Genomic DNA, 13,314 nt, shown 5'->3' on the forward strand with positions numbered 1-13,314 from the left:
ATAAGAACATAAGAACGGCCATAATGGGTCAGACCAAAGGTCCAGCTAGCCCAGTATCCTGTCTTCTCACAGTAGCCAATTCCAGATGCCCCAGAGGGAATGAACTGAACAGGTAATCATCAAGTGATCCATCCCCTGTAGCCCATTCCGAGCTTCTGGCAAACAAAGGTTAGGGACACCATCCCTGACCATCCTGGCTAATAGCCATTGATGGACCTATCCTCCATGCATTTATCTAGTTCTTTTTTGAACCCTGTTATAGTCTTGGCCTTCACAACATCCTCTGGGAAAGAATTCCACAGTTTGACTGTGTGTAGTGTGAAGAAATACTCCCTTAACACAAGTCTTGTAATATCTGGTGTTTTTCTTGAAGCCCCAGATATTGGAATCATCCAATTAAGTGAGGATCTCAGCTTCCGTTAAAAACAACGTTTCCACTACTTATGGTTGAGGAAAAAAACTTGAAAATGTAGATCCCAAACACTCAAGACCAGGAAGGCAAGCAAAAAGAATCCAACATTTATTATTTTTCAAAATCATGATTAAGGCTCATGTTTTTTGGAGTCTGGTGCACAATTTTGGAATGCTGGAGATTGGAAATACTGTTTATATTTAATAGCACCAAGAGAACTCGATAATCTAAGATAGCATCCTTACTTGTGAGCTGGCTGGTCTTGAGCTTTCTCAGTCACAGCAAGACTACTGTTTCTAAGGGTACATCTACACTACCCGCCAATCTATCTATTGGGGATCGATTTATCGCGTCTAGTGTAGACGCAATAAATCAATCCCCGATCGCTCTGCCGTCAACCCCACGCTGTGAGGACGCGAGGTAAGTCGACTTAAGATACATCGACGTTAGCTATGCTATTCTCGTAGCTGAAGTTGCGTATCTTAGGTCGATCTCCCCCCCACTGCCCCCAGTGTAGACCAGGCCAAACTGAGAGATTAACAAGGCCCAGGCTGCTAAATCAATGTACTTATTTAAACCCTTGCTAGTCCTGGCTAATGCTACATTGTGAGGCAATGGAATTTCCTCACAGGAACCAGTTTGGGTACTGTTGGCCCAGCAGAGTTCCTCCTCAAACTTTAAAGTAGCAGCATATCCTGTTCCAATATATTGAAACGGGAATAATGTGTATGTATAGGCACTTGCTCATTAAATTTCAAAACACTTAAAATATTTCTCAACTCACTAATTTTAAGATGAAATCAAACAAGAATAGACGATAGCTTTTGGAACCTGCAACTAAATGTTTAAAGAAACTGAAAGACTATTTACAAACAAATTAATTACCTGAAAAGTAAAATTATTCACGAAGACAAATATTGTTGCAAATATTTACTCAAAAAAGTAATATTTACAGCAGTGTTTTAATAGCTATTCAAAACATTTAACATTCATTAAAAACAAAACTGAAAGAGTCAAATGCACATTGTAAAGGATTCAAATGGAGCATTTTAATGAAGTTTTGTTAATATTTCAAAGCAAGCTACTGTTAATCATATTATGCATTCCTATACCTAGCTGCTAACTACATAGCAAAAAAAAAACCAAAAACCCCCCCAAAAAACCGCCCCAAAATCGTTTCAGCAGCCATCTTCTTGTACATAAGTTAGACTACAAAAAGTCCTGAAATCAAATTATACATCTCTGCTTTATATGCCCTTGAGTCTTTTTTGTAACAGTTAGCAAGCAGCAGCTGCAAAATGGCAGAATACATGCCTGTCTGTTTCCAGTTCATTTTTTTAAAACAGTTTCTGCATTAAACCGTACTTTGGTTTCACTTGAAGACCATTCATATGGGTCTATCACTAATAAAAAATCATTAAAATAACTGTAATGGCCTAACAGCTACAGTACTTTGAGCAGTATTGCCCTACTTTATACAACTAGTACGTCAGGTAAATCTGCACAGCTTGCACACTGAGAAATCTCACATATATGTATTTATATTGTAATTTCCACTTTCACTGAAAGTTTAAGGTAAGCTTACAACCTGGCAAGATTACACCTGTACAGAGGTGCATAGATTCATTTAGTTCTGTTTACATGCTTTGACAGACAGGAATGTGACATCAAATCCAAAGTAGGTTTCTATTTATCCAAACTGTCAATAGGCGAATGCACCATTGTTGTGAGCATGCTCTATTTCAGCAGTCAGTTTACTTAATCCTTGTGATTCTAAGATTTCCACATGGAGACTATCTTCACACACAACAATAATCTCAATCTTTTGCTCTTGGGTAACAAACCACTTTATTGTAGGCAACACCATTGTGAAAATGATTTTTTTTTCCATTTTCAAGTGCCAGACTAGTAAAACATATCCTCTTCCTATCTCTTGGAGATATATGCCAATGTGCTATTCTTTGTAATATTTTGTTACTAAACTGCTTTCTTCATATACAACATCTACCCTTTTATTTTTCTATCTTAATACTCTGAATCGGCATCAATAAGCATACCCATCAGGAATGGTCCATGGTGTTCTTACCATAATTTATACAGCATACTACTTTATACTGAATGAAGTTAGTTTAATTTCAGCTTGCTTCATTCTCATCTGTCTGGTTTACAGTTGTCTCCATTCTGCTAGGACTGCTTCCTTTAGGAATGTCATCTGTTTGTTCAGAAACTAGTTCAGCTTTCTTTGATGAAGGTGCAACATTACCTTTTTGAAGGATCTCAGTAGCTTCATGCTCAAGTACCTCTGATGGAGTCAAAGGCTCCAAATGAATACTGCCTTGCTCGCTAATGTCAGAACTAACAGATTCAGGTTCATCTCTTTTTCTCAAAAACTGCTCAAAACTAACATCTTCACCCAATGTCAGTTTTAAGTCCTTTGTGTTCAAAGCTGCAAGCCTAGTTTCATCCAAGCTACCTTCTTTAGTCTGGTCATTCAAGATAGCATTCTCTGAACTTTGGCAAATTTTCAATTCAGTTTCATTACAAATATGTTTTTTTTGTTTCTCCTCTATGACTTGATCATTATTATCTGAAACACAACATATTGTTGTCTCACATGACGAGTTTCTTGAATAGTTGTCCTGGAGTACTAGATTGGAGTCATTTTCCATATTTGATGATGTACTTTCTTCACTCTTTTCAACTGATGAGCCATTGTTAGTTGGATTTCCATTGCATTCTTTTTTTGTTTCCTCTGAAGAGTTATTTGCTTGTCTGCTGGGAAAAAAATATCCACTTATTTCTCAGCCATCATAACAAATGTTTTAACATATGGGTCTACTCTGCAAAGTGACTAAAAATGTCACTGTAGAGTTCCATACTTGTCATCTCTTACTGACCTTCATATCAAGTAGAAAGTGCCCCCACAACTGCTAGCCCTGCAAACTCAGCCTTGCATCTAACAGCTGAGTTCTTTCCTTCCTTCAAATCATTGCCAGTAATAAAGATCTTTCAGGCCAAATTAGGCCCTTAGCTATACCTGTGCAACACAATGGTTTTTCAAATTATACTCTCAGTGACACCTATCATCACATTATCTAAACTGGACTGATGCAGGTATAACTGATTGGAATTTAGTAAATAATTCTGTAGATGATGCAAAAGAAATAGAATCCAGTTCACTCCATCTTAGTCTGATTGGCTCTGCGGTGTTAATAGGAATACAAAGCAATAAAAACTTGTTTTTGTCATTAAAGTGAGCTGCTTTGAATCTGAATTCACACAAGGAGCAGACCTACTGAGCAGAAAAGGTGGCATGTTTTATATCACTTTTCACAGTAAAACTGTATTTTAAATTAAAAGAAAGGTACTGAATTATCTAAGTCAAGTCAAGGAAAACCTTTCCATAAAAGTCTGTTTAGCTATTTATGCTAAAGGGACAATATTGGAACAAGAACAAATGGATATAAACTGGTCACAAACTAATTCAGGGTGGAAATTAGAAGATGGTTTCTAACCATCAGATGTTCTGGAACAGCATCCAATAGGAAAGTGGGGGCAAGCAACTTAATTAGTTTTAAGAGAACTGGACAAATTTATGAGTGCTATTGTGTAATAGGGTTGCTTGTGATGGGGAAAGGCGGGGGGGAGCAGGGCTCAACTGTTGCAGGGTTCACTTCTGGTTTACTTGTTATTTTCCTAAAAATTCATGCTTCATGTTTCAGCCAGCCACCAGCAGGGGTCATGAAGGTATTCCCTCTCAAAGTATTCTGGGAGGTCGTTTTTTTTCCCTATCTCCTTCTTCTGAATCATCAGGAATGGCTGCCATTGGAAATAGAACACTGGGTGAGGTGGGCCTGGGCTTTAAGGTGTTAAGCATTATCTTTGTCTGGTGCTTGGATAGCTGATTCTTGCTCACGTTCTCAGGGTCTAACTGATCACCATACACAGGGTTGGGATGGAATTTCCTGCCCAAGTCAGATCAGCAATGATCTTGGATTTTTTTCACCTGCCTCTGCAGAGTGAGAGTGTGGGTAACTTGCCAGGATTATCGGGGTTTATCTCATTTAATCATTTCCCTGCCATTGCAGGGGCCTCAACCATTGGTGCACCTTGGTCACCCCTATTCTCGGCCTCAGGTGCATAATATTTTAGTCTCTTATGGGTCTAATTTAGTTTGGGCTCATTTCCATTGTTAGGTTTAATGTGCGAGTGGTAGGTGGTGTTGGTGGCCTGTGGTATACAGGAGGATAGAACAGATGACCTAGTAGTCCCTTCTGCCCTTAAAACTCTATGACTCCATAATAAAATCCAAGCCATAACATAGATAAGGTTTATATACAAAGTTGATATTGGCTGCACCTTGTATTACTGTCGCTTTTTAAAAAAATCAGATGCACTGTTCTAAAATAGCCAGGGAAATCAATATTCCCCAAATAAAAACTGAATTACATACTGTGACAGACCCAGACCAGTGGGGTACAGGAGTCTGGTAGGGGGCAAATATACTGGTCACTGGATGAGTAGTTTTCTGTTCCCTAAGTGACCAGAGCAGGAGCTGCACTGGAGTAATCAGGAAGCTGCTAGAACCAGTTAAGGCAGGCAGGCTAATTAGGACACCTGGAGCCAATTAAGAAGAAGCTGCTAGAATCAATTAAGGCAGGCTAATCAGGGCACCTGGGTTTTAAAAGGAGCTCACTTCAGTTTGTAGTGTGTGAGTGTGAGGAGCTGGGAGCAAGAGGCGCAAGGAGCTGAGAGTGAGCTGCTGGAGGACTGAGGAGCACAAGCGTTATCAGACACCAGGAGGAAGGTCCTGTGGTGAGAATAAGGAAGGTGTTTGGAGGAGGCCATGGGGAAGTAGCCCAGGGAGTTGTAGCGGTCATGCAGCTGTTACAGGAGGCACTATAGACAGCTGCAGTCCACAGGGCCCTGGGCTGGAACCCGGAGTAGAGGGCGGGCCCGGGTTCCCCTGAAATCTCCCAATTGACCTGGACTGTGGGTTCTTCCAGAGGGGAAGGTCTCTGGGCTGTTCCCCAACCCACATGGTGAATCTCTGAGGCAAGAAAATCCGCCAATAAGCGCAGGACCCACCAAGATAGAGGAGGAACTTTGTCACAATACTTAGAACTCAACATGTACATACAAAACCCTCAAATCTAAAACTTAAATTGAAAACAATCCCTGAACTCTGATATATACAGCCAAGAGATGTGTGAGGGAGAATAAGAGGGATTTTGGGGGGATGGTGGGTGAGGAGGGGATTCTGATTAAAAGCTGCAGTATTATTCTAGCCCAGATATTACTTATTACAAAATTGAGAAGTTGCTCTGCTTTCAAGTTTTACTTTCACTTAAGAAGCTACACCAGGAATATTTATTAAAAAAACAAAAGCAAAGTGAACTTTCTTGTGCAGGATATAAAACTGATAAGAATTCAGCAACCAATAATATTTATCCAGACACTAGAAACAGCACAGCCAGTTGTAATGTAAGCACCCCAACACTGCCACACCAATGTGTTTTACTCATACTCTGGAGGGATTCATTCAGAAGCCGCCCATTAAAACCCTTCCTCCACTGAGATTGCCAACAAAGGTTAAATTTATATTTCATTTTTATAAAATGCACCGTAACAAGTCTAAACCTCTACATAAAAAATGTAACATACAATTTTTGCTTATTGTTTAAGAACCTTCAAGGACAGGACCTTCTCCCAAACAAATAAATTCCTACCCTATCCCAACTCTTCCAGGAAAGATTTGAGAAAAGAGGTTTGCATGAGCTAGTGGATGCAACATGTTCCAGAGTTAAGGACTCTACATTCAGAATATCATATCTTCTGTGTCTTGATGCTTAAAATCTAGTTTTTTTTAGCATGATTGCTCCAGTTGACCTTGACCACGCTGCTGGAACAAGAAAAGAAAGATTGTCTCTCAGATAATCAAGACTTAAGTCATGTACAGGTTTACAGATTGAAGTTAATGCCTATGACAGTTCCTGGAGAAATGGTGTAATATATTTGCTATAGTTAATACTGCCTAACAAGCTAGCACCCTCATTCTGGACCAGCTGTAGCTACAAAGTGATGAAAAAAGATACTCCATACTGATCCACCTGGGATTCCAAGAGCACGCAGGAGTATAAGAACAGGTCCAAAGTGAGAATCTCTTAAAATGTGAATATACCCTCAATAAAATGGGCAAGACCAATCACTCCAAGCTCTCAAAATCTCACATATCCCTCAAGCATCAAATTCTCCACCTTTTCCAGACTGAACCCCTATGCATTTGTTTTCATCCAAGCTCAATTTTGGCCAGGCACTGGAAAGCAGCCTATGCATCATTTGATACTGATGAAGAAATGGATAAAGCTGTGTGTCATCAGCACACTGACAAATTTATATATCCTACTACTAGTTTATTTATACATGTTGAACTGAAGGGTGTAAGATTAACAATAATTTTGCAAATTCACTCAGAAAGACCTCTTGCAGCAAAGGCATTTAGTTACCCAAAACAAATGGTGACCCCCTCAGATAAAAAGACATACAATGTCTCTAAAGCAATACCATCTACCTTGACCAAGGATTGCAGATGTGTCAACAAAACCTAGTGGTTTGTGACAAATTAAGACATTGAGTCAAAAATACTATTTGGTATTGAGAAATAAATATGAAAAATTGTCATTTTGTTAGTAAGGCTGTGGCTGAAAAAGAATAGCCTTCTGTCTGATACTTCAAGGAATGAAATATCCTGTAAGCTAACTATTTTGACAAATGTGCATGTAAAGAAACAGCTAACTGTCGATGTGAGGGGAAAAAAGAGGAAAAACTGCAATCTTCCAGAGAGAAGGAAGGTTTTGAGTAAATACAGTTAGCCAGCTGGCTACCATACAATGAAAACAAGTATTCACTTCCTGGAGTTGTATGCTTGCATAACCCTTCGTGTCCAGATGAGAATACCAAGAACGCACTATGGTAATGAGCAAGTTGACATGTGGCCCTAAAGTAGCTAGTTTTGACAGTAAGAGGAATCCAAAATCAGGGGCTAACCTAAGACATAAGTTAAAGAGCCAAGACTAACAGCTTAGAGAAACAGAGTTACAGAACTCTAGAAATTTGAAGCGTTGCTGTTGTTGTTTTTAAATCTCTCTTGTAATTTTAAGGATTTGGGTCTCGCTAGGGGATAATAGGGAAACAACTCTACATATACTTGCTTTTTGAAACTTTTATGAGTTCATTTGATCTTCTCTTTGTTTTATTTTGAACATTTGGGGATTTTTCATTTTCTGGGAAGATTCCTATAGTCTGTCCCAAGGAAAGGTAAACAACCCTCTTGTTTGAAAGAAGAGATATAAAAAGGGAATGGGTTTTATGGTCATGCTTGAGTTCTCACTCAAAAGCCTGACCATGGAGCCATGTTAAAACTTTTGCTGAATTGTGAAACATGGGAAAAAACTAGATCATTGATGAGTCTGAGAGAGCAAGGTGACTTGAGCAATGGTATCAAGGCTGCTGATGAAACTAAAAAGGATCAATATGGACTCCTGACAACTGCCAAGAGGATATTGTCAACAGACAAAACTAGTCAATGCTATGTTATATCTTGGCTTAAATCAAACAGAGATCAACAAATTTGGAGGATTAAAAAATGATTGATACCAGAGGTACTTTGCCCCAGTTTTCTATATTTAAAAAATATATAATCATAGTGGTGGTTTTCATCATGTTAAGATCTGTGCACTAGGAACTAGACGGACTCAACCAACTCATTTCCTCTAGGCCACTGAACTATTTTCAAACTTGAATAGATGTGTCATTACAAAGCAGAAATTTGCAACAAATACAGATGGGGAGGCAGGGAGAAGCTAGTTAATATGATACACAATTGTCTAATGTATCAAGATTAGAATGATTTATTACTGCTCTGAGCTGGATTTGAACCAATGATCTAGCAAAGGAGAGGCTTTGTAGTCATTGCTAAACCTGAACCATCCAATTTCCATTATTAAGCAAGCATTTTAAGTGAAAGTAAAATTTCAGAGTATCAGACATACTTCAGAAGTGGTCTTTGGTATGACCAGAGGAGGGAAAAGCAAGGGAGAACATTTTATGTATGGAAAAGTAATTGTCAGGCTTTTGTATTAAAGCTTACAGTACATACAGGCTTTAAAAATCAAGACACTACAAATGTGTACGAATATAGAAGAATATAATTAAGGTAGAAATTTGAGACAAACAACTTTTAAGGACTACTTCAGGACCATGGTTTTGTAAATTAATAACTGCAATAGGCCACTTCAGGATGATAATTTTGGTGTAATAATTCACATTTTGTACAAATAATTGAACTTTTCCAACAACCTTTTGCCCAGATCAAAATGTACATTATTTCACAACTCATGTCAAGTTTTACTGATTCACAGATTTTTATGTAACCAGTCTGAATTAAAGTTAGTAATGTGTGTGTATTGCTGTATGTTACAATTAATTACCCAACAAGTTCACATATATTGCTTTACAAAAAACCTCCAAATTTTGAAGAGTATCTTTTCACGAGTGTGAAAATATGTTTTTAAGAAGCCATACTGATGTTTTTTAAAACATTTGTTATTTAATTACAATGCATGTTCCCCAATTTTACCCCTCTACTTTTTCCCCTGAAAATACCCTTACTATTCAGATTCATTAATATAATAAATAATCCTTCTTTTCAGTATTTTGTACATGTCTTTTGGTGGAATTATTTTTTGAATGTGACTGTATGTTTATAAATATTAAGGCTTTAAAATTTGTAACAAATACACAAATTTTGGAGCCCGACAGCCCAAGTTCCACGTCTTGTTGAGTAAATACACAACATCTGCTATTTAAAAATTACTTTCTACCATAAAAAAATTAACAGTATGCAAATACTAATTAAAATATTTTCTCCCAATTACCTGAGAAATAACACAGCACATGTGTTATTTTATGTACTTGAATTTCAAGAGATGCAGCTGTTCCTTATATTTACCTTTCAAAAGTCGATGTTTCTGTTTTTCCTTCAGGCAAACTAGGTCTTGAATTTTGCTGTAATAATTAATGATATTTTTTTATTTTACATCCATGACCAACTGATTATACTGCAGTGCAGCAGAAAGAATTTTATTGTTATTTCCCCAGATCTGTTAGTAGAGATCCAGTGGATAGCTTAGTACAGACACTTGCAACCAGTCTTCCAAGTTAAGAAAACGTAGATCACATTTTTAGCACACATTTCTGTGACCCTTATTCATATACGTAACCCACTCACATCTCACTTGAGTAGGGTCTGCAGAACTGAGTCCCCACAGTTGTTCATTTGGAGGAAGAATATCAAGACTGAACTACAGATTTGTTGACCATCAGTGGAAGACAAAAGTGAAGTTAATGCAATTTAAAGTATTACACAGGACTTCCTGGACAGTATCTATTGGAGATGTATTAGATAAGGAAGACTGACATACAAATTTGTCTCATATAAAACTGTAAGGCTCTGGTTGTAAGTGCTTAGTGTGATAGCTTTATAGGAGAACAAATTGTCCACTATCATAACTTAATAGGATAAGTGATTTTTCAGCACTGGAAGGCATAATAAAAATGAGCTAATTCTTTCATGTATAAAATAACTAATTGTAAAAAAGTAAAAGAGTGCTCCAATGATGGTATTTGGAAATGGCCAAAGTAGTCTAATAAAAGCATCTGCCATAATGCAGACCCTTAGGCCCATGCAAAGCCCCATTGAAGTCAATGAAGGGTCAGGGCCTAAAATGACAAAATTAGGCAATTTAACTCATAATGGTCACTGTTCAAAATTATAAATGGATTTTGCATTTAAAATGAAAAATTGTTAATGTGTAATGTTCAAAAAAGTATCCTAAATTTCTATTATTTGTACTGAGCTTTTTTTTTAGTCAAATCGTTTTTTCTTTTTTGTTTTCGTATTGTATACTACTCATATATATATATGTAACATACAATACATATGATATATGGGGATCTGTGACTCTGCTACAATGAGACCAAATTCTACAGCAAACATCTTCAAATTCCATGGCAATGTTAATCTGTTCTAAATAGCCTTCATTCTGATCCCTTCACTCATATAAAAAAACAAAACAAAACCACACAATGATGGCTCATACTCACTGACCTAAAATTATTTCCAACAAAGATTATCTTCAACTATGGATTTTTCACTATGTCCTGCAGGTGACTTGGCTCCACTCTCCATGCCTCGGATCCCATGATGATGTACAGCTGGCCTGCTACAGAACCTCCTTCCCCACCCATGTCTACCTAGGAAGGGGTGAGCTTATAGATAACTTCAGCAACTCATCTCAATGAGTTCTCAAGGCAACCTAGCTGGCCAGCCTATGCTTTTGGTTCCCCAAGATCCAGGCTGTAAATTAGACTCCAGCTCTGGTCTCTGACCCCATTATCTAATATTATCAAAAGAGCAGAAAGCATGCACTATAACCCAGTTAACTCCTCCTGACAGGGAAAAACTAGAGAGCAAAATACAGCTGCAGTCAGATCCAGGCAGAGCAAGTATAAGAAACAAAATGTTGAGGACCTGGCTGCAGCAAAATTTAAAACATTTCATGCCATTGGGGAAAAATAACCAATTCCACAGCTATAGAATCAGAATTCAAGAGGCCCCGACAAAGCTGAAGGGGCAGGTCATATCTCTGAGGGCTGCTTCAGGCTCTCTGCAAACCTCAAAGAAATGGTCTGCACTTTGTTCATATTTTCAGTGTAATGCATCTTCTGCAATCTTCGCCTGGAAGTTGAAGCTAGACAGTCAGACTGGAAATAAGGTGTAAATTTTTAAACAGTGAACGTAACCACTGGAACAATTTACCAAGGGTCATGGTGGATTCTACATCACTGGCACTTTTAAAATCTAGATTGGATGTTTTTCTAAAATATATGCTCTAGGAATTAATTTGGGGAAGTTCTATGGTCTGTACTATACAGGAGGTCAGACTAGATGATCACAGTGGTCCATTCTGGCTTTGGAATCTATGGAAAAAATCATAAGGGCTAGAAATTTAATTTTTGTTTTTAAATGAAAGCAGAGGTTCTAGAGCACAATTCTGCAGGGCAATTGGGTGAATTCCACAGCAAATTCCACGCTGCTGAATCCTGGAATACATGAGGCCCCATTATACACATGTAAAATACATTCTTAATATTCTGTTTCAACAATATTTAATGAAAACATACAAAGAAAACGCTGGAGAACCTTAAGAGAAGCACATTTCTGTCCCCAGACCCAGTAGATCTACTACGGTTCTGTAGGAAACAAGTACTAATTACAAACAGGGTCTGTGCCAGGTCCTAGGCCTTTCCCTCCACCCACTGGAAGAGTGGGGTTTCTGTAACTGCAGATTCTCTTTTCTGAAGAGTCTCAACAAGGCAAGCGGGAGAACAATGTCCATTATTCCACCAAGTATGCCCACTACTCTGCAAATCCCAACCCACAGGAGAACGTTCTGCAGGGTGTTAAGGGAGTGAGAGTGGGTGGTATGAGAATGTATATGTGATAGACTCCAACTACCCCCTTCCACATAGAGCAGGGCAGAGCTGTGAACAGATCTGGGAAAAGCAGTCTAGACTAGCAAAGGAATGACTGAAGGTTTTTTTTTTTTTAACAACATTTTTAGTTTTAACTATGCCAAAGAGTGCAATTTTTTTTTTAAAAGTCACTTTCTCACTTCTATTAAGTCTAGGCAGTATACACAGGGCAACTAACAATGGCTTCATTAGATTGGCATTTCACTCCAATCAGTATATGAATGCCAATTGGAAGTTTCTAGATATAGCAAATTTAAAGGACATTGACTGGAGGGACATTTTAGTTATGTCATTTGAAAACAGATGACAATGCAGGACAAGGCTTGATTCTTCAAAACAAATGTGTCTCCTGGACATACTAACCTTATTATACAGCAGTGCATACATATGTATTTAAGTAGTATCTTCCCAGTTGGTTAACCATTATAGACATTCAAAAATATTTTGTATGCAGACATCTTTAGACTATAATAAAATATTACCTCAGACTTTGAAATCTCCACCAGAGAGAGAGAAGTTGCCTTTAACCTAGTGAATAACGAATTGAGATTCAGAGTTTTCATACTGTACTGTTAATATTTAAAATAGAGGTGAAAATAGGACAAATATTATACTGACAGTAAGAAAAATACCATAGCAACTTGAAATCTATTTTTATAGTTAAAATGGATCTGAGTTGGCTTAAAATCTATTTCATATTTTAACATCTCAAAACATTTATTGTATACATGTAGTAAGTTGTACACAAACTTGTTTCGTGTGACCCTTTCCCATTTATTTCATTGATGGAAAAAAGGAAAGTAATAGTCTCACAAAACTTCAAGAAATACTGTTCTGCTAATAGTTGCTGTAAGTCTATTTGATGATAGATGATGCATCTTTCCCACGATCAACTTCTCAAACTATGACCGAATCACCATTTTACCCAAATAAATTCCTAAGATTTATATATAAAAATAGCTATATTTTACAAAGTTAAAACATGTTTCTCTCATACAGCTACACAATGACATTAAAGAGAAACATTCCTACAACAAAATTATTGCATATGTCTTTCTTAAATTGTATAATTTATTGCATCCAATAGCTCAGAATAAAGTTTTTTTTGTAAAACGTTGAAACTGACCTTCAACTATCACTTAGAGGATATTCTTCCCCAAAAATATCTTCACAAGCACAATCCATACAATAGATAGCTACAAATTATTTAAATTTATTGACTTCTAAACCCACATTAATTAAACAGCTTATCACAACATCACCCTGATTGATTTTCTGTGTTTATATGAGAAAATGCTACTGCAGAG

At 37.4% G+C, this 13,314-nt stretch overlaps 1 protein-coding gene across 16 annotated transcripts in view; it reads right to left on the minus strand.

The window, feature by feature from the left end:
- Nucleotides 1-1,329: 1,329 nt before the first annotated feature.
- The window catches only part of ZNF280D (zinc finger protein 280D), an 85,743-nt gene continuing 73,758 nt past the window's right edge, over nucleotides 1,330-13,314 (minus strand). For 6 of the 16 annotated variants that reach the window (XM_065558247.1, XM_065558252.1, XM_065558246.1 and 3 more), the window contains 3 exons: nucleotides 12,490-12,535; nucleotides 9,423-9,478; nucleotides 1,330-3,187 (listed from right to left, as the gene is read on the minus strand). In XM_065558247.1, coding sequence (XP_065414319.1) covers nucleotides 2,548-3,187; nucleotides 9,423-9,478; nucleotides 12,490-12,535 — 742 coding nt within the window. In that variant the 3' untranslated portion in view covers nucleotides 1,330-2,547. Of the gene's footprint in view, nucleotides 3,188-9,348; nucleotides 9,479-9,701; nucleotides 11,576-12,489; nucleotides 12,536-13,314 lie in introns of those variants that run through there. The other 10 variants (XM_008164041.4, XM_065558250.1, XR_010590716.1 and 7 more) reach the window with 9 other exon arrangements.

This window comes from Chrysemys picta, chromosome 10, assembly GCF_011386835.1.
Source record: "Chrysemys picta bellii isolate R12L10 chromosome 10, ASM1138683v2, whole genome shotgun sequence".
In the NCBI taxonomy this organism is placed as follows: domain Eukaryota; kingdom Metazoa; phylum Chordata; order Testudines; family Emydidae; genus Chrysemys; species Chrysemys picta.